Source organism: Sprattus sprattus (genome assembly GCF_963457725.1).
Source record: "Sprattus sprattus genome assembly, chromosome: 1".
NCBI lineage: Eukaryota > Metazoa > Chordata > Actinopteri > Clupeiformes > Clupeidae > Sprattus > Sprattus sprattus.
In genome coordinates this window covers 30,556,960-30,579,046 of record NC_137920.1, presented here as the reverse complement: position 1 = coordinate 30,579,046, position 22,087 = coordinate 30,556,960, and the positions used below count along the sequence as shown (strand labels likewise).

The window sequence follows — 22,087 nt, the reverse complement described above, 5'->3', positions numbered from 1 at the left end:
TTTTCATTTAGAACATCCTTTACTCTTTTTCTGTATTACTGAATGGACAATGATTTCACGGTCATCATAGATTTGAATCAGATTGACTTGTTTGTATGGACTATATGTACGTGTAATTCCCCCCTCTCAATGACTGACTAGTTGACAGATTTCAACCACCATAGCAAATCCACCATCCATTGTTACCTCAACACTTACCAAATCTATTTTATCCCTCTGCTACCTGCGAGGGCAGTTACCTTACCCGCAATTTGGCAAATTAATAGATCGGACATTTGCATCTTACAGCCACTGAAGCTCACCTTGTTTGAAATCCCAAGTCCGCGATAGACACAAGGTCTGGTTGTGTAAACTCTTGTCTGATATGCTACAATGAGGAACTGAAATATTGGTTCCTCATTAATGTTGAGTTGAGGTTTTTATACAGAGAAACAGGAAACATATTTCTGATGCAAACTGGTTGGTCCTGATTCAAAGCAAGTGGGTGTATGTTGATATGTAGCTGACAGTTCTTGGAAATATGTGTGTGACAGATAGGCAAGTATCTTTTGTATTTACTGAAGCACTGTGAAACGAGGCATGCATTGCCCGAGGGAGCAGTTTTTGCAAAGGAACATAGCCAGGTTAGGTAGGTAGGTAGGCAGGCAGACATGCATGCATTGTGCAATTGTACATCGTCCTTCAGGAATAAACTGTACATATAGTTATTATGGTTGTTTATTATGTTCATATTTTCTATGATAATTTGGTTTATTTGGATAGTCTGCCTGCAGGAACTTTACAGATGGTTTGTTGAAATTCAAATGAAGTCTTTGTGATTGTTCAATATCACCTTAACCAATCCCAGTACCTAACCTAAACCATAAGAATGTAGAGTTTCAACAGATAGTTTGTTTATAATCTGAGCAGCTGTAGATGATCTATAGGGGTTCATGGCTCTAACGTGTGATATAGAACAGTTACCAACTGATGCAGGACATGTACTATGGCCTTCGAGCCATAACCAGAACACCCCAATCCTTATCACTGAGAACACCCGCATTGAAATGGCCCACTCAGGAACACACAGATATGTAATTCAAAGGAACATAAAGGCATATGACAATACGACATTAATGCATATGACTCAAGTTCCGACTGGAATCTCTCTCAGTGTGCTGGAAAAGTCATAATGTTTAAAACATCATGAGCCTTTGATCTGTTTCTGTCATTTAGTACAAAATTATTCAAATACTAAGTGGACGACCCCAAACCAAGGCCAAATAGCTGGTAAAGTTAGTTCCCATCTCTGTAGTCACTGGGAGCATATTTATATGGAAAAAAACGCTGCTTTCTCTTCCTTTGATGAAATGTTAAACTGCTTATATATGCTGGACTGTTCAGAAAATGTTATTCCTGATGAAACTTGACTTGGAATGTTAAAACAAATAAAGTATAATATATGCCTGTGTTAGCCAATAGCCAACACTGGTGTCATTGCTACATTTTGTTCCTGTTGAAATTTGTTCAGAACCAGATGTCTTTCTTTTGTTATTGATGTCATATTGTCTTTGCTTTAGTGCGTTCAGTTGTGTTAGTCATAAAAGTAACTTGTATTTAACTTAATTTCCAGTTTTGAATTTCTGTTTCTTTTCAAGCACATTAGGTAGGATAGGATAGGTAGGATATATTTGTTTTTGTTATTTTTTCTGTTAAGGAGGAAGAATGTAAAGTTGTGTTACCCTTAACCAACTTGCACTGTAGGATAGACAGTACACTTTCACAAACACCTAATCCTCATCTTTCACAATCGGGACATCAGCTTGCTTCTGGCTAGGTTGACACCTTGTCAACATGTAGATGCTATAATAACACTTTCAAAATACGTTAAGGCTGAATTGACTCCTTGCAAACTCCCTCACCCATGACATTGAAAAGTTCTCATCTTCCAAAGGAAACCACAAACCTGTTCTCCCATATGTCACTAAAAAGCAAAGTTCTTTGGTGAATGATAACATCAGAAGTGACTGGCTTCCAGAGTAATTTGCTATTGTCTGTGCTTTGAGAGATGCAAACATTTATGCACAGTGGTCACACAGACACACACACACACACACACACACACACACACACACAGTCAGATTCACCGTCTATGCCACCCTTAGCTGATATTATAAACTTTGTAGGCAAGTTGTTTCTGGAGACCCACCCAAAAAGTTATGATGCATTTTTATGAGGAAATAGTTATCATTCTTATTTAAGATTAACATTAACATTATGTTATTAAAGGTATAACCACATATATATGCTAAAAACACACAGGAAGCTTTAAAACCCACAAAGAAATACAGTGAACCCATCATAATGTAAACGAAACTAAAAGGCAGGAGCGTTGCTAAGAGTTTTAAACATTCAAGCCATACCCCCAGACATGTTGGGAGGGTTATGGAATTCGGAATAAAAAAAATTTAAAAGTTGTAACTTGTTTATTAATCTTCTCAAATTATATTGTGTAATACATGTCTTCCAAGAAACCACACCCTTGGTTTCCTTTTAATAATGGAAATGGCCTTACCTGAGTTTTTTATTTTTTAAACCATGGCATTGAAAAGTTCTCACATTCTAATAGAAAACCACAAGCCTGTTTTCCCACACCTCACTAAAGCTCAAACTTCTTTGGTAAAGGTTATTTGCAGGGTCATTTCTCGAAAAACTGTTTTATTGTTTGTGCTGAGAATTGAAAAAGTTTCTGCACAGTGCTCATACACACACCCATGCGCACACACAAAGAAAACCTTTGCGAGGAACATAATAATTTAAAGTAAGACCTTTATTGATGCAGTGCACAACACAACTGTCTAGAAATAGAAGGACAGTTTAAGGTGCCCCTCCCCACACAACAACTTATGTAAGCTCACAATGCCTAGAATGCCCTAAAGTGCAACTGTGTAAAAAGAACTGGCCTAGCCAGTAAATGTCAAAGTGCCCAGGCAGTCACTAGAACCAAAGCTCACCTACAGCCAGACCTGGGGCATCAGATTCACCTTAAAATGTATTTGTCCACTTTAGAGTCGTATGTATTTGTTGGCACACTTTCACTGTTTCTGCTCATAGTTCTCTATCTCTCTCTTTAGCGACCTTCCAGCTAATCCAACAGTTGATTACATAGAGCCGTAGAGGCAGGGTTGCGAGCATGGTGCTCCACTGTAGTAAGAGTTTCTACACCAGGTGCATCATTGCATGACTACTTTGGCTTTGAGAAAGTGGATAGCGTCATAAAAAAACAGATGCAGTTCTTGCAATAGTATGCTGCTTCTTTCTGGGCTTGGTGGTACAGTACTGCAAAGTTGGTTAGGCATGTGCTGGACAAGATAAGATTCACCGTCTATGCAACCTATGATCCCTTGGGCAAAGTTTGGCATGGACGAGGTAGAGGTCACATGATGTTTGGCTCACTGTCTTGTTTTAAGATGTGCTGGGTGTACAGTGATGTTGAGTGTCTCTTGTTTTAAGATGTGCTGGGTGTACAGTGATGTTGAGTGTCTCTTGAGATTTGAGGAAGGTCTTGCCTGTTCTTGGGATGTGCACTAGTGTCTTTCAGTCAACATGTGTATGACATTTAGTTTATTATGTATACATTATGTATGTATAGATAAAATCGAAAAGGTACAAAAAAAAAAACAGTTAGGATATATTCATTTTTGTTATTTTTTCTTTTAATGGGGAAGAATGTTAAGGTGTCTTGCCCTAGACCAACTTGCACTGTAGAATAGAGAAACTTTGCCGTGCAGCACCTATGCGTAATAGAAATCCAATAACCAGGATCCTTGCGCCCCCTGTTGGTCGAGAATTATACAATGGCCAAGACCACGCTGACTCAGGAATGTCCAATATGATGATATAAAGATATTTAATACATCTTGCAAAACATACATTCATATGTAGCTTATGCCACAGATCTTTCCATTTGATCAAAGAGAATTTTAGCATGGTGTGTGTTGGGTGGTGGTGCGTGTGTGTGTGTGCGTGGATGTGTGTGTGTGTGTGTGGATGTGTATTTGACAGAGCGATAACTTTGATTCACTGAATGGAACAGATTGGGCCAGAAAATCGGTTTAATGCTCAAAGGTCTCTCATTTCTTATTAACTTATCTGACCAACCTACCTCTATATTTTTCATTATACCTATCCTTACATTCTCTCTCTCTCTCTCTCTCTCTCTCTCTCTCTCTCTCTCTCTCTCTCTCTCTCTCTCTCTCTCTCACACACACACACACACCCACACACAGACACACACATGCACACCAACATGTGCCCTCTTGTGGCAGCAGGGCTTCAGCATCTTCTTATAGGCTTGTCTAAACCACCCCTCCCACCCTCTCTGTTCCCACTCAATGAGACAGTGATGAATCAGCTCATCCTCCTTTCACCCGTCACTTTTACGAACTCCCAGAGACACTGAATCACTGAAAGACTCCTGCGTCTCCCGCTCCTCACCATGTCCCTCCACACTTATCTGACATCAGCGACGGCGCTTCACCGGGGCTAAGGGGTGCTATAGCCCCGGCAAAAAAATGTGTAGCCCCAGTTAAGCCCCTCTAGCATTTAAGCACTGTTTTGCAAATGTCGAGGATGATTTGAGAAATGTACCAAGGCGACTGAAAAAAACTATAAAGGTTCATACGTAACGTATGCATTCTGTTCCAATACAATCCATGCTTGCGTGTTTGTACTGCGCCTGTACCCCGTTTGCCCTGTGCTGTGTGTGTGTGTGTGAGAGAGAGAGAGGGGACAAGAGGGGGGAGTAGGCCGTAAGGTGAACACTGTTTTCGTTTCAACCCGTTCCACTGTCTGGCATCTACACAATCTTTATAATAAATCATAAAAAAGAACGAGTCCTGCTAACCTACCAAAAAAAAGTTCGTCGCTGAAGTTCCAGTCGATTGTCGATACGTCTTTGTTTTATGCAGAACTAGAGTCTTCAGAGCGTAATACGATTCTGGATGTCCAGAAGATCCAGAAGATCATGGACTCATTTGCACTTAACCACAGCAACAGACGCATTGTCCTAGCCTACTGTAAAACAACTCTGGTGATTTTTTTTTTGTTTGTTTTTAATCATTCAAACAAGCTGTTCGCACTTCTCGTTGCGGCTGCACTTGTAGCCTATGTTATGAGTTTTACTATTAATGTAATGTAAGTTATGATGTTGTGATCCGAGACCATATTGTCAATGCATAGTTGTTTGTTTTCATTTATTATGCATATGGAATAAATACTTGTTGCATGTTGGATGTATTGTCTGGTTATGGGCAGGCGCATGGTCGCTGTCCGGAGCTGGGCCCAGTTTCCCGAACGCGCACTTAGCCTAAAAAGCACTTGAAATCGCTCGTAAGAGGATTCCTACGTTGCAGACGGGTTTCCCAACGCCACACTTAGCTTAAGTGTATCTTTCATTGAGAGGAATTCTACGTGTGGTCAGGACCAGTAGTAACTTCACACTTAGCGATTTAATCCACCAGGGGCGTCGTTCGACCGTCGTTCGGAAGAAACGGGAATTAAAAAAAAAAAACATGGCTACTTGAAGCGAGGAATATTTTACATGAATAAAGCTATCGACACAACTTTTTATATGTTTATAATGACTCGGTTTGATCGGAAATGTGCTACGCGACCAATGCAGAGTATTTAGGTCTTGACTGAAGCTTTCAAACAGTAGTTTGATGGCACATTTAGCGCTTATGCCACCACTCCATTGGCTTATATGGTAGCTTTCTAGCTAGATGGTTGTATATATTGTAGAAGAAATCCAAACGATGTTTCTGTGTATAGCACATCATGAGAATGTCATTGTTTCACCTGCCTATTCCCATCAAAATAGGAATAAAGAATATTGAGTATTTGAAAATAAAGATTAGGCTATACAAAACTAGTGCAGTGCCCGTAGGAATTATGCATTCTGTAGTGTTAGCAGACGTAGGGCTGTTTGGGTAGTGTAATGGCAAGACATATTTGCACTCCACATAGGTACAGGTTACACTGAAGTATTATTGTGATGCATGTTTCCTTTTCATTAAGAAATGTGTTAATGGTAGCCTTTTTGGAGAGTTACCAACAAATAAAGTTTGAGATTATGTAGTGGATGCAGTTGAATATACTGTAGATGTCAACGTTGCTGTCTAAACTATAAACTAAATGTCATAAAGAAAGACATTATTTAAAATGAAGTTATGGTTGAAATAGGATCACTTCTTTATTGTAAGGGTAAGTGTAGGGCAAGAATGGTCATGCAGTTGGACTCAAATGTAGGTTAATTTTATTGAATGTATGTAGCCTACTGTACTGTATGACTTCGATGATGCTAGCTTTGACAGCCCACTCTCAGACAGATCGTAATAAATGTCCTTACAATGGGAACACAGTTAGGCTTCTCTGCTGGAGATGGCGTTCCTATCCCCGCCCCGAATTTAGTGCACATTGCACGTTCGATGCACGCATAGGCTAGCTAATTTCACAGCAATTAACGTAAACAGGTTAACCTGACGTAAACAGCTCCTAAGAGCTACTTAAGAACTCGTGCACGTTGCGCTCGTGCACCTGACTTTAAGTTGATGGTTGGGAAACCCTCGTAAGTAGAAAGAGTTCGGCCGTCAACGATGTCGCGAAAATCCACGTAGAACGTTAAGTTACATCGTTATCGGGAAACGAGGCCCTGAACCTTTGCACGCACGTGAAACATTTCCGCCATTGCCGCTTGTATTACATTCTCGTGCTGTGTATCATAGCTGCTTTTATTGGGAAAAAAAACAAGAACCTCTTAATAAAGTAAGTGACGTCATGAAAATAAATTATTTTCTTAGCTACCCCACGTATCGGTCAAGCCACCGCTGGACTGGGCATAGGGCATGGCGGGCATTTGCCCGGTGGCCTGAAGCCTTTTATTATTTTTTTTATTCATGCCAAACTCGCGTCTAACGTAGCAGGCCACGTTAACTTTAATGCAGGCCACATTAACGTCCATTCAAGTTAAACAGGCAGATCTGCCCGCGGGCCCTGGCCATCAAGTACTCTAGCTAAAGTTTTCAGCGCTAACCTCTTTAGTTAAAGAGTTAGTTGTCTCGACAACTATTTATACTCCTATAATACCGTACGTATCTTCGTCATGGTGGGTATTATTTTTGCAAAAAAAATAGTAGCAATTTAGAACAACAGCACATGATTAACCTACATACACTGAAGTAACAATAAATAAAGCGTCGCTATCTATGTTTCTAATATATTTGTCACTGTCCTGTCTACTTTCAAAGAGCAAGAGGACTTTGAGTGTGAGAGGTGTCGGGCCATCCGTGACCGCACCATGGCCAGGAGGATGGAAAACAGAACGTGTGTGTCTGTGTTTAATAATTTAGTTAGTTTCGTCGTGTCTGCGTTGCTTGTATACACAATTTAAATATCCTATTGAAACTTCTTCTTGTAAATATTGTTAATATATGTTTGCTGTTCCTCTTAATAAATGAGTTAATTACGTTATGTGGGACGTCTGTCATTTTTAAGATCAGGGTTATCGCAAACAGTGCTATCTAGGCTACTTTCTGACCATTTCTAACGAGTTAAACAAGATTTCGTTCTTTGTGTACACACCTGTCACAATCATATCGATTACAAACACCTTTGTTTAGCGTAATAGGGAACACCAAAGTAACTATAAGGCCGGCAAAATACCGTGCACCGCGGCCCGTCGTAACCACGTTACGCCACTGTACAGATGTCATCATTGACAGGGTAGCCGAGAAGAGCGATCTGATGAAAAAGCTGCTTTTGTGATGAGGTAAAATAATACGCTGACTTGAAACAATCATAGTGGATCAGATTAAGTTAATTAATATTTTTTAATATAATTCCTTTACTTAAATTTAAGTAACAAGGTTGAAAGAAATGACATGTCTAAAAAGTAATGTGACCTACGGTCAATAGATCATACTTTTGATAAGCCTACGATAACAGTATTTTGGGAGAACTTCTCATAGTGTTAAAATTTTTGTGTCTCCTAGTGCACATTGATCGTTTAAGGCAGTGATTCCCAACAAGGGGTAAGTGGTACATACCACAATCATAGTGGATCAGATTAAGTTAATTAATATTTTTTAATATAATTCCTTTACTTAAATTTAAGTAACAAGGTTGAAAGAAATGACATGTCTAAAAAGTAATGTGACCTACGGTCAATAGATCATACTTTTGATAAGCCTACGATAACAGTATTTTGGGAGAACTTTTCATAATGCTTCTCATAGTGTTAAAATGTTTGTGTCTCCTAGTGCACATTGATCGTTTAAGGCAGTGATTCCCAACAAGGGGTAAGTGGTACATACCACCTGAGGTGCGCAAGCAAACTGCAGGGGGTATGTGGATAAATTAACGAATGTGTGCAGCATAGTCACTGCATGAGTGAAGGGGTACTCATGGTGCGACAAAAAGGCTTAAGGGGTACGCATGTCAAAAGCAGTTGTGGAAAAAACCCACGCTGTCACACAGCGCGCTTACATTTTTCCCCGTCAATACTTGGTGGTGGCCTGCTCTTGGTTAAAAATGCCCGGCCTGAAAAATGTCCCCAGTCCAGCCCTGGGTCAAGCCCCCCCTTAGCACCGGGAGAGAAAAAATCCTGCCGCCGTGCATGTCTGACATTGTCTGAAGAGGTGAATGAGTGTGTGTCTGTCAAAGGGGTGGGGGGTAGAGGGGTCAGGAAACACAGCGAGGAACCGGTAGTATGGAGAGGACGTTATTCCTTAATCAGGGTACCCCCAGGATTTTTCATCTCAAATTTAAGACTTTTTAAGACCTTTTCAAGACCACTTTAGATGAAATTTAAGACCAACATCGCACCTTTCCTGATATGCATAATTTTATGAAAAAAAAAACTAAAAAAAATGTAATCATAAGACAACCATTTAAAACAATAACTATGAGGGGTGGACGTGTGAGTGTGTGTTTGTGTACATGTGTGTGTGTGCATGCGTGTCTGGATACGTCTGTGGGTGAACCTGTGTGCGGTTGTAATACAACAGATCCTACAGCCTTTGGAGCTCTGCGCTTTTGGCAGCAATCTGTTCATCCAGTATGATGAGTTCAGCCAACTTATTATAGCGGGAGCTTTTCCATTAAAGTTGCTGTGTTTTTGAGGTGTTTGTTGCAATTAAATTGCGGAAGCAAGTGGAAGTTGTGATAGAGTTGCGAATTTCCCTCTTTGTAATTATAATTGAGTTATTTGTTAAAAATAAGTTATTAATAAACAAACATTCATTAAATAACAAAACCATTGAGAAATGGTCCTCTAAAATAATAACCTCACCAACATGCCAAATAAAAGATGTAGCAAAAATGTAGCAAAATAGGCTGTTAAATGTATATTACTTGTATTGTTGTTATGGAAACAAACACCGTTTAGTATTGGACTTTTACTTTGACATAATTCAAATGTTCCTCTCGTGGAAATGGCAACAGCTGTTATCAAGAAACATAGTTATGCGATGTAATGCTAAACACGTAGTGAGAACAGTACATAGCAACAACGAAGTGCACCTGTTGGTATTACAAAAGGACCACCAGTAAGACTGAATAAAGTGTTATGAATATCTCAGCCTTCACATATAATGGGGAAAAAACTGCCTCTGTCACTGATCTGACGTCCTGTCATGCACGCCTTTCTGCCGTTTTCAATCGGTTTTGCTATCCTTGTTAATTTATTTGATCTGTATAGGGGTTTATGTTGTTCAATCTCATATATGAATTTAAAGTTGTCCAATTTAAACTAACCCATTCTTCAACACTATGCTACCTTATCTTCAAACAGAAAGTAAGTTAAAATCTCAATTGCAACAGCTTTCGAGGGTTTGGGAAATAATCGCTGCTGATTTGATGTTTGGTGGAGTCAATTCAGAATTAGTGTTGATGAAATTATAATCAAGTCACCCAAACTGCCGTGAAAAAAACGGGAGTCGCTGAAACTGTTGTTGCATCCCTGTACAACAGTGTGTTCTTAAAGACGTTTCAATTTCTTTAATCACCCAAAAGCCCCGCTCCACTGTTGCCTGTGATAGCAGACGCTTATTAACTAGCATTACCCTGTCCCTGACAGGGCAGTGATAGCTGTCTAGCTAGCTAGCGCAGCTGGTGAATAGTTAACGTTAGCTAGTTTTATCCTTTATATCGTGTCAGCATCTCAGCCAGTTCAGAGTCATACAGGTTGCATGGTATTTTGGATGCGACGTTTGGGTGTACTAAGATTCGTTTTCACAACGAACAATAAACAAATGTGGACTTGATGAACGAAATTTAAGACCTGTTGACGAAATTTAAGACCGGTTGACAAAATATAATACCTTTTCAAGGCCTTAAATTATAAATACTAAATTTAAGACTTTTTCAAGTTTTTAAGACCTCGCGGGTACCCTGTTAATGTATATCGTATATAACCTCACTCCCCACCCCCAATACACACACACACACACACACACACACACACTTGTTCTCTAGCACTTTTAACATTCAGCAGAAGGAGGACAGAAGAGAGATGATGGCATCGTGCTGTAGGCTGGATTGGAAGTGTCATGTGACTAATGGAGAGGGTCCTTTATCATCATGGACTAAGCCAGCTGACCATATACATGACGGTGATCATGCTGTGTGATACAGTGTAGCACATGGATGGATGGCTAGATGGGTGTGTGAGATGGATGGATGACCTGTGGGCTTTGTGAAAGAGGAGGGTGAGTAAGGAGTTAGGATACCCAGAGAGGGGTCAAAGGTTAGCAGCAGGTCGGCCAGCTGTGCCGAGTCAGAGTTAACTCAGCTGCTTCAGACTGTCAGTTAGAGTTTGTTTTGTTAATTATTGGGTGAGGTCACAAAAAAATAAATAATAATTCAGATCGGCAAAATTATCAGGATATTGTTTTATTAGAAAGCAATGTGATTATTGGGAAATTACTAAATCTGATAAATACAACCAGCACATATTGTGTAAAATCAAATAAAAATAGAAATACTGTGATTACATTTCCTTAACCCAAAATTGTAGGTGTTTGGTTCCTACTAAGACCTATTTACTTTTCTATGATTTTATACTAGAAGATTTTTTGGGAAAAAAAACAGTGTATTTGTAAATGAGTATTTGTTATATTTGTTAAAGGCCAGCGTTAACAATGTAGTTGTAAATGCGTTTGATTATTTCTCTCTCATAAGCAATGTGCCTGGCATGATTACATTTAGTAAAAGCATGTTTTGAGCATAAGTGTTTAACCCCTTAGTGGCAGTTGTGAGCATTTTCAGAGGCCACTGCGTTGCTGCACAGCTTTTCTTATCTCTTCCAGGATGTGAGTTCTGTTCATGCTCACATTTAGTCCTGCCAGATGTGCCAAGTGATCAATCTTTGCTTTGTCTTTATAGGCCCTTTGGAAGGTTTTGTATTCCTCCCTTTCCTTTTCAATGGTTTCTTGATCTGTAGGTTGAGACAGGGAGGAATGACAGTATAAGGAAAATGGGTGCACAACGAACCGGAATGTGGAAGCCATGGTGAGGAAGCTAAGAGGAAAGCATGAGGTAGGCCAAGAGGAAGTGTATACAAACAAATGTAGCATTTGCAGAAATCCCTGTGTTGGAGATGAGTGCATAGAAGAGAGAAGAGGAACAGAAAATGTTGGTATAGAGAAAGAGAAGTGTAGGGATGGACAATTAGGCTATACGCTCACACCAGCTTGTGTATTTTTTGTATTTCCAACACTAAGGGTGGCAGTGTAAATTACAACATTGCATTGTTATGTGTTCAGTCACTGTACACTGTACTCATTAACCATTACATATCTCAAGTTCATCGAATTTAAGCCTTTTATATTCTAACAAAGGGATGTTTCAAAATAATTAAATATCTTGGGCAGCACTCTCATGTATGCAGGGGAGCTAGCGAGCGCTACACATGTAAGTGACATCATTGTTATTTGTTTATGGTCAATGTGTTGATTACACCCAGTTGAAGTGTAGAATGTTTGTAGTCTGACAGTATGTTATACTCAGTCACAACGTAACAGAGCCAAGTATATTAATTTAATTAAGACCACAACAATTCAGTAACCCAACTGGGCCTCGTTTCCCGATAACGACGTATCTTAACGTTCTACGTGGATTTTCGCGACATAGTAGACTCAGTAACACTTTCTATTTACAAGTGTTTCCCAACCATCAACTTAAAGTCAGGTGCACGAGCGCAACGTGCACGAGTTCTTAAGTATATCTTAAGAGCTGTTTACGTCAGGTTAACCTGTTTACGTTAATTGCTGTGAAATTAGCTACCCTATGTGTGCATCGAACGTGCAATGTGCACTGAATTCGGGGCGGGGATAGTAACGCCGAACGACGCCCCTGGATAAGGTGTCGAGGTGGTTGAAGCGTACGTCATGCGTGACTGTATGAGCTATGAAACTAGCGATTTAAAAAAAGTTTCAATGAAGAACATGGTTGCAAATATATATGTATACAACTGTGTAGAGCACGAAACAAGACTGTCGTTATTTTTAAATTAATTATAAGCCAATGTTGCATCCTAAGTGTGAAGTTACTACTGGTCCTGACCACACGTAGAATTCTTCTCAACGAAAGATAAACTTAAGCTAAGTGCCGCGTCGGGAAACCGGTCTGCAACGTAGGATTCCTCTTACGAACGATTTCAAGTCCTTTTTAGGCTAAGTGCGCGTTCGGGAAACGAGGCCCTGATTGGCAGGCATAATTCTTTATTTGTTTTAATATAGTTACTTTGTGACCAGTTACAGTACATACTATAAAAGGACAAACAAACCAAATGTTGCTGTCGGAAAGAACCTTTTTGGATAGGTGATTTGTGTGTGATTTGGAGTTGATACAGTGTGACTATAGCTTTGAACTGATTTGTGTTTATTCCTCAGTTACACACAGAAAGTCACTTACCTTTGCAGTTATCCATGTTGAAGAGGGGAATGTGAATTACAGTCGGTTTGCCCTTTCCTCAAAGACATAGTAGGACCTTGGCTGATTAGGGTCCAGTTTCGTAAAGTCCACTTTGGGGAAGGGATTGCCTGTGGCGGCTGCATACTCAGTGGCCACCTTCAGAGTCTGAATATGGGACACCACAGCACACAGTAGTACATGTTGCGTTACTACAGTAACATGGCAGGTAAAGTATTGTATCAAATCAAGGTTGACTCAGAGAATTAAACATCTATTGTGTAATTATTTTAAATGTGTAGTAAACATGCAAATAGGGTGACAGTAGACTGTTATAACAGGCTTCTTTATGGTATTGAGTTGTCCTTATCCTAAATGTAATGTCGTTTTGAGTGATTCCTACTTGTTTGTGCAAGAGCTGCATTTATTCCATTATGTCACAGATTCACAACATGGAATTCTGATTTAATTAAATCATGACAAAATGACTGTGATTACTGCATCTATTGACTAACTAACTAATTATTTGATTAAAAATGCAAAATTGCATACGACTTGGTGCTTTCACCTCAAAAGGGTCTCCTCCACTGAAATCAAAGGATATGATGAGATCTACAGTACTGTGCAAAAGTTTTAGGCAGGTGTGAAAAAATGCTATGAACTAAGAATGCTTTGAAAAATGTAAACAATAAATGTTTATTTTGTATCCATTTACATGGTAAGACTGAGCACAGCAACAAGACACAACGTAGTTATACTGCATCAGCAGGGTCTCTCCCAGACAAAGATTTCAAAGCAGACAGGGGTTTCAAAATGTGCAGTTCAAGCTCTTTTGAAGAAGACGTTGAGGATCGTAGACGCAGTGGTCAGCCAAGGAAACTTAATGCAGCTGATGAAAAACCCATCAAGTTTATTTACCTTCGAAATCGGAAGATTTCAAGCAGTGGCATCAGCTCAGAACTGGCAGAAACCAGTGGTACCCAGGTACAGACATTTACTGTCCGGGGAAGTCTGGCCAGAAGTGGTCTTCATGGAAGAGTTGCAGCCAAAAAGCTCTACCCCGACAAGGAAACAAGGCCAAGTGACTGAACTAAGCACGAAAACATAGAAACTGGGGTGCAGAAACATGGCAGAAGGTGCTCTGGACTGATGAGTCAAAATTAGAAATATTTGGCTGTAGAAGAAGACAGTTTGTTCGCCGAAGGGCTGGAGAGAGTTACAATAATGAGAGTCTGCAGGCAACAGTGAAGCATGGTAGAGGTTCCTTTCCAGTTTGGGGCTGCATTTCTGCAAGTGGAGTTGGAAATTTGGTCAGGATGAATGGAGTCTTCAATGCTGAGAAATACAGGCAGATACTAATCCATCATGCAATACCATCAGGGAGGCGTATGATTGGCACCAAATGTATTCTGCAGCAGGAACATAACCCCAAACATACAGCCAATGTCATTAACAACTATCTTCAGCTTAAAGAAGAACAGAAAGTCCTGCAAGTGATGGTATGACCCCCACAGAGCCCTGATCTCTACATCATCGAGTCTGTCTGGGTTTACATGAAGAGACAGCAGAATTTTAGGAAGCCTACATCCACAGAAGATCTGTGGTTAGTTCTCCAAGATGTTTGGAACAATTTACCAGCCGAGTTCCTTCAAAAACTGTGCGCAAGTGAATCTGGAAAATTGATGCTATTTTGAAGGCAAAGGGTGGTCACACCAAATTTTGATTTAATTTAGAATTTTCTTCTGTTCCTTCACTGCATTTTGTTAATTTATGAAGAATTGATGAAAATAAACTGTTAACACTTCCATTTTTGAAAGCATTCTTAGTTTACAGCATTTTTTCACACCTGCCTAAAACTTTTGCACAGTACTGTATATAAAAAACACAGTAGGATATTTTCTCCCGCATTTGTTTTACTAATTGATGGCCTGATCCAAGATTAAAGGGTGCTGCTACCCTGAGCTGCTTGCTTCTGTGTCCTTCTGCTTTTGGAGTCTATTTTTTTCTTGGCATTATGCTGCAAATTTTGTAAATGAGATAAATCAATGTTGTGCATAAAAACCAAGTGTGACTTACATAATCTCTATAAAGCTGACAACACAGTACACACATTTATTTAACTGTTTTCTGACAGAATTGAAGCTAAGCAGCATTACACTAATAATATACCACAATATACCTCACCAGACTGTCATGTAGCTCAACTTAAGACCTACCTTTCATTTCAATAATTACGTTTAATTAAACAAAACTAGTGAACTTGTCTAATTTGTAGAACAGTTAAACTGTTTTAAGATTATCTGCCTGCCTGCCTGCCTGTGGACAAGGATTTGAAATTGCGGATTCGTGAGGTTTTTATTTTTTATTTTTTAGAAAACGTCGGCCCAGTTGCAACGTAATGTTTTCAGCGGCGCTAATGTTGTGGTTATATATCACCAAACAACGTCAGGGGATTGCACAAACACCGTCATTACTTGTTTGTCTGATGCTGCGGGTCAGAGAAGAAGTTTTGGCCTGGCGCTCAACTCTGCATGAGCACTAGGAGGAGGATGGAGGGGGCAGTGGGGCATGTCGGGCGAAATGTTCACAAGAACTCAAATAAATGCCCCGTCAGATATCAAAAGCATTCTGGCGGAATTTATGACAGAGAGAGTTATTTTGATTCTGAAATATTGATGAATGAAAAAAAAATGGGCTCCAGCAGAAGGGGCACTTTTCTCATACAGGGCAGGTGCTTGAACACCACTAGAGGTCTATCTGTGCACGTGCCTGTCTAAGGGGATGTTTCCCTAGGGGATACAAATGACTCTTATTCAGATTGGCAGTTCATATTCAATTTTGTTTGCATCACCAGTAATGCACAGCAAAACTAATTTACCAAATATTACTTGGGTGTTAAGCATAAATCCATCAGCAAACTCAAGCAGATCAAGCAAAGGCTCAGAGGCCAAGACAATCTTCTATCTAGTAATTGCTGGCCATAAGGATGTTATTCAAATCAGAAAAAACATGTCTTTGCTTGTAACATGCATATTACCCTAGCTGAGACATTCTGAATGCCAAATTACTGTTTAGCATGATCATACAGAAATGCTGAACAGACAAGAAGGCAAAGAAGATACTGGTCCTAGCCCTATTCTAGTTACATCAGTAATAAGACTCATGTGAGTTTAATCTACCGGTACTCATCATCTAGCAAAGTAACTTATCTTTAGTCGCATCTTAAAGAAAAGCCCAAACTCAGGGCTGGTTAAAACATTTACTATATCTTGCCACAAACCATTATTTTGAGGTAGGCATTTAACTATAAGCAATTACCATTTCCTCTTCAAGAAAGGTTATGTTTACAGTTTCTGATGTCATAGGGGGTTGCAGTTTGTTGATACTACCAAACTGCAGTCTTTACCAGTGATAAGCAGAGGCTAAAGTTTAGCTGTAAGAGCTCCCCACTCTAAAGTGTGTGGCCCAGCCAATAGCTCTACATTAGAACAACAGTTGCCTCCCCATTTTTACTAGCACCTATCCTGTGTTAGGGTGTGGTAACAAAAACCTTGCAGTTGAACCATGTCCACTTGCTTCTTCTGGGGAGGTTTCACATATCCTCCATCAAAGTTCTTGTTCATCAGTGATGTATCCACATAAGCCCCGCGCTGTAGGAATCCAGACTCATGGGGACTGAACTCAAACCACAAATCTAATACAGAAGAGTTTTGCAGTTAAGAAACTGTAAAGGCTGGAGCAAAGAACTACAAAGTGAATCCCTGTTTTATGTTTCATACAAATGTGCTGGTGACAGTATCAGTAGACAGTGTACATGATGCTCAAAGCTCAAGTTCACTTTGAGTTGATGTTGTATCAGGTGTTGTTTCAGTCTGCCCATCTAATAATGATAATCAGTGTGCAACCTCAGTCTTTATATGTTTCATGTTATTTTTCTTGAATAGAGATTCACACATTTCTGTCATTTTCTGTGATTGATCTCCTGATCAATCCTCCTGAGCCATGTTTAAAATGAATGTTTGTTATTTTACAGTTTCTGCCAAAAACATAAAAACTTGTTGCGTCGGATATCTAATATTAAGTTGTAAAAATTGTTGTCCTGGATAGCTGATATTACAGTGTGTGTGTGCATTATGGTGTTGTACCTTCTAGTTTGGGATCGGCAAAATGTAAAAACTTAAGGAAGCTGTAAAAACCAGCAAGTATTGTTGTGCCAGATATCCGATATTATGTGTGTGCATTATGGTGTTTTACCTTTAGTTTTTTTGCAATCAAAGTAATGCCTTTCAATGGTGCTGAAGAGAGGGTACGGATTGGCTCCATGTTTATCTTTGTCATCTGTCAAAGGCCTTGTCTCCAACTGATGGATACAGAATTATAATAGATCATGTTATATTTAAGCAATAAGGTTCGAGAGGCAGTACGGTATCGTCAATAATGTACTTGTTCGAGGGAGTTGTTAGGCCCGACGCGCAGCCCTCGAACAAGTACATTATTGACGATACCGTACTGACTCGAGTACCTTATTGCTTTTATAACACGGTTGCCAGCGACTTTATAAATATTAAGTACAATTAAAGTAAACAGTAAGCTGCCTTTCAGCACAAAAAAAGTTGTAGACACCAAACGTTGTGTATCGCATTTCAGTAGCCAAGAGAAAATAGTCCCCCTTTGTGTGGCTGTTGCTATGCAACAGACAAATAGCATTGGGAACTTAACGTCTGTTAGACCTAGCACAAAAGCTACGTGTGTTTCAAATGGGTTTTTGGTCTAAGCGCTAAAAGTCAACTACAAATAATATTCGAGACTTTCAGTAAAGACTTTCAATACTCTGCAACATTCGCGTAGCACAGAAACAACTAACCGAGTCAATTTAGACATATAAAAAGTCGTGTAGATAGCTTAATTCACATGAAACATTCCCCACTACATTAGCCACAACACGCCGCCATCTTGGATAGATATTTCCTTTTGAGTGCGTAATGATATGGAACGCTCAGGTAGATGAAAACAGGTCGTACAGTTACTATACCGTAGAATATAGCACACCCCGGAACTAACTCTCAGAATGGTGGATTCCATCTACCCGTGTTATAATTCCATCTACCTGTGTTATAATGATCTTTGAACATCAGAACTTGTCTTCATAAACTTCCATTTCCCTATTGAGCTCATAAACTACTGCCATGCATATAATAACAGGACATGTTTAAGAGCCAAATGTGAAATACTACTGAATGACCTTTAGGTACCTTCATTGACTCTTCTAACAGATATTTCAAGATTTTATTGTCATCTGTACTTTTCTGCACAGGCACACATATATTCTACAGATACACAACTTCTACAATTGGTTTAATCGCATCTCTTATCAAATATGGTCATAAAGTATAATGTGATTTAAAGGGGCAATGTGTAAGACTGACTAGCTGTCAGTGTTCAGGCTGATTACTCTCCTTTCAAAGAAGTAAACAGAGAGGTTTGGCTAGAGCTTATTTATTAAAAATAAATCTCTGGTTTGGCTAAGAAGTTGTTGGCTGAAGACTGCATCAGCGAAAAAGTGAATGACCATCGTCTAGTCGTCTACGCTTCGTCTACCGACAGGGACCATTTCTTAAAAGTCTGATTTACGGCTCATTCTGAACTTCGCAGAAGGACCAAATGTAGACTTGCTACGAACATCAACAATGTCTTGGTAACGTCCGCTAGAGAACATTGTGGGGGACCAATCAGGGATGTTTACATCCGAGGGACGTCCCCTTTTAGTGTCTCCATCAACATGAATTCATATTACATATTGTATTAACTTTGTCAAAGCAAATAGACCCACTAATCAGGGACATGCACAGGAATTTTTTTCAGTTGCTCTGCCCTGGAAAAAAGGGGCAAGAAATAATTTTTGTATCACAGCCGCTGCCACGCCCCTGTCATCTCATCGCAAATTTTGCCCATATCATTTTAAACTCTCAGTAACCCCCGCTGCCACGCCCCCGTCATCTGATCGCAAATTTTGCCAATATCATTTTAAACTCTCACTAACCGTTGCTGCCACGCCCCCGTCCCCTGATCGCAAATATATATATTTCCTTCGGAGGGGCAACTTCAGTTGAGGAGGGCAAACGGGCAGTTGCCCAAGCAACCTTAGCCCACTCCTGTGCACGACCCTGCCACTAATTCTCAATTTGAGCCATTTTTAGCAATTTTTAACCATGATGTTAACCGATGGGTTTGCTATTGAGCTATTGAGCTATGATTGCCACACCTTGGTCCATTTGTAAATTCAGTCCAGCACTCTGAAAATGAATAGAGGCTCTGTAGTTAAAAAGAAATCTCCACGAATTAACAGTCTAACTACCTTACCATATATTTTTTAGTCTTGAGGAACAAGGTGGTATTGTAAGAGAGGCCGGGCTGGGGTTAACTGGTTAGCATGCTAACTTTTGCACGTCAGGTCTACACAGAGCATAGGAGTTACGTCAACATGGTTATTTATTCAAAGTTCTGTTGCTATTTCTAGTACATTTTCGAATGTTTTAAGGAAACACTGTGTAGCTTTAAGTGGCATCTTGCTGAATTGGATCAAGCTGAATACCCTCTTTACATTTGGGAGTACGGTGGTCGAGACTTTTCCTTTATCTGTATGGTTTGATAGTTTTGGTAGGGCTGAGAGGATCACCCATGACAACAGCCCATTCGATTGAAGATTAAAGGGCAAAGGACAGTAGACATAAGACAAAGAGGGAAAATGGTAGCCTTATTGCTGTTAATTGCTGAATTGCTGTCAATAAGGTTTTATTTTTTACTGTGTTGAAAACATTTGTAGTATTTTTATACTCACAGTTTCACCCTTTATTCTGCAGGTAATCACACCCCAGGCATCGGAGAGGGAAAGATTCCCATCATCATCTCTCCCCCTGAGCCACTGCACGCCCTCGGAAAAGGACGGCCCTGTCCCCTCCGTCATGTTCAACAGTGCTTTTTTTGTAGCCTCCGCTGTGTTCTCTGACCATGTGGAGTTTTGGTACAGTGAGGACATACACCTGTGAAATAAATTACAGTACATCCTGTGTGAGAACATGAGATTCATGGTAAAGCAGCCGCTGTGAACACTTGGGTTCTGGAAGCAAACTGTGTAACTGCAACCAATTATAGGGGAACCGGATTAGTCCATTAAGAACCACTACAGGTAACAGGTCAGAGAAACCTGATTATCACAGAGACCAATATTACAATAAGGTTGCCAGAGGTTGCTGTTGTTGTTGTTGTAGTAAGTATAGTAATGATCAGCTTAACTATAATATGATATTACGTTTAAATTTCATGTTGTGTCGCCTATTATGTTGTAATAATGTTTTATGCTTTAATGGCTTGTAATTGAAAAAAATGTGTTTCTTGTTTGACCCTTTGGACGAAAGCCTCTGCAAAATGCCATAACCATAAACAGATACTGACCATGTGGCTCCAGACACCCCAGCCACATAGAAGGAGCCATCCAGGAGTTTTTCCTCAGACAACTGCTTCATAACACCTAGGAAGCTGATGTGGGCTCTTTGTCCACCACCGGAACCCAACAGTGCCACACGAGGGAGGTTTTTCTGAGAAAAAAACCCAAACAATATTGGAAAAGAATTCATAAACAATATATTTGTGTTATTCTCTCTAAATGACCTTATTATGATTGGTATAAAATATAGTAATTGTGACAGAAGAAATGCCATTTCACTTGTAAAGGCCACCAAGAGAAAATAACAATATTCTCAGGACTTTAAGACCCTGAAGAATCTATATAAACATTGATGAATGCAAACTTCTTGCAGAGCTGCTCACCACATTAGGAACGTGAATGCCAAGTTCCTCCAGAGCTTTCTGCACAATCTTCTGTCTTGCCATAGTGAACTGTTTCTCACCCTCACAGAGGTCTTGTCTTAGAGAGAAAAAGTTGTGGAGGTTAGAGTTTCAATGTGTAGACTAAGGCTGTGCAATGCTTTATTTGACTTTTGGAAAGATTTTGAGATAGCAGTGTTGATAGCTAGGAGGTAAAGAAGGATAGATAGATAGATTAACAGAGAGAGACATGAGGACATGATACAAAGAGATTAAGCAATTTAGATTAAGACTGAGTTTGTTATTGTTTATAATAAACATATACTGTATATAGACAGAGGGATGGAAAGTCATATTAGATGACAAACTCTACTGTGCAAATGTTTTTCAACTTTTTTTGACACAGTTATTTGTTATTTCATGCATTAATGTGCCATTAAAAATAGGCCTATCACATTCAGAATCTCAAACATTCTTTTTTTTCCCCTTACTGTACTGAATCATAAACTGGCCATAATATGTCATCAGAGATAAGGGAAACATGCTACATTTAGATACTGGCTTCTCAATTTTTAAACACATTTTTTCAGTGATACGTATTGTTCCTTTAAAAATATGTTCAGAATGTACAGTAGATATTTTTTTTTATGTGTCTGTTTTGTTGTTGTTGTCATATTGTCTTTGCTTTAGTGCGTTCAGTTGTTTTCGTTATTGTTATAAAAGTAACTTGTGTTTAAATGTATTAACAGTTGTGAATATCTGTTTCTTTTCAAGTACATTTGACAGTTTATGACGCATATCTAGTCCGGGTACCAAGCTGATTTTCTTCCGAATCCGTTTTACAGTGTGTGACAAGGAAAACAGTACACTTTCACAAACACCTCACCATCATATTTCGCAATCTTTAACCATGACATTGAAAAGTTCTCACACTCCAAAGGAAACCACAAACCTGTTCTCCCACTTCTCACTAAACCTCAAAGTTCTTTGGTAAATGACAACATGTTTCCTTTATCTCTGATGACATATTATGGCCAGTTTATGATTCAGTACAGTAAGGGGGAAAAAAAGAATTTTGAATGCGAAAGATTCTGAATGTGATAGGCCGATTTTTAATGGCACATTAATGCATGAAATAACAAATAACTGTGTTGAGAAAAATGGCTAAAACATTTGCACAGTAGAGTAAGTCATCTAATATGACTTTCCAGCTCTAGTATATGTTTATTTAAACAATAACAAACTCAGTCTTAATCTAAATTGCTTAATCTCTTTGTATCAGGTCCTCATGTCTCTCTCTGTTAATCTATCTATC

At 39.4% G+C, this 22,087-nt stretch overlaps 1 protein-coding gene across 1 annotated transcript in view; it reads right to left on the bottom strand.

The window, feature by feature from the left end:
- Nucleotides 1-20,838, bottom strand: part of LOC308369060 (cytosolic phospholipase A2 gamma-like) — a gene marked incomplete at both ends in the record, with an annotated part of 28,723 nt that extends 7,885 nt beyond the window's left edge. The window contains 4 exons of the mRNA XM_080843393.1: nt 12,992-13,116; nt 19,787-19,988; nt 20,401-20,543; nt 20,776-20,838. Of these exons, the coding sequence (XP_080699519.1) occupies nt 12,992-13,116; nt 19,787-19,988; nt 20,401-20,543; nt 20,776-20,838 (533 nt within the window). The remainder of the gene's footprint in view (nt 1-12,991; nt 13,117-19,786; nt 19,989-20,400; nt 20,544-20,775) is intronic.
- Nucleotides 20,839-22,087: the final 1,249 nt, after the last annotated feature.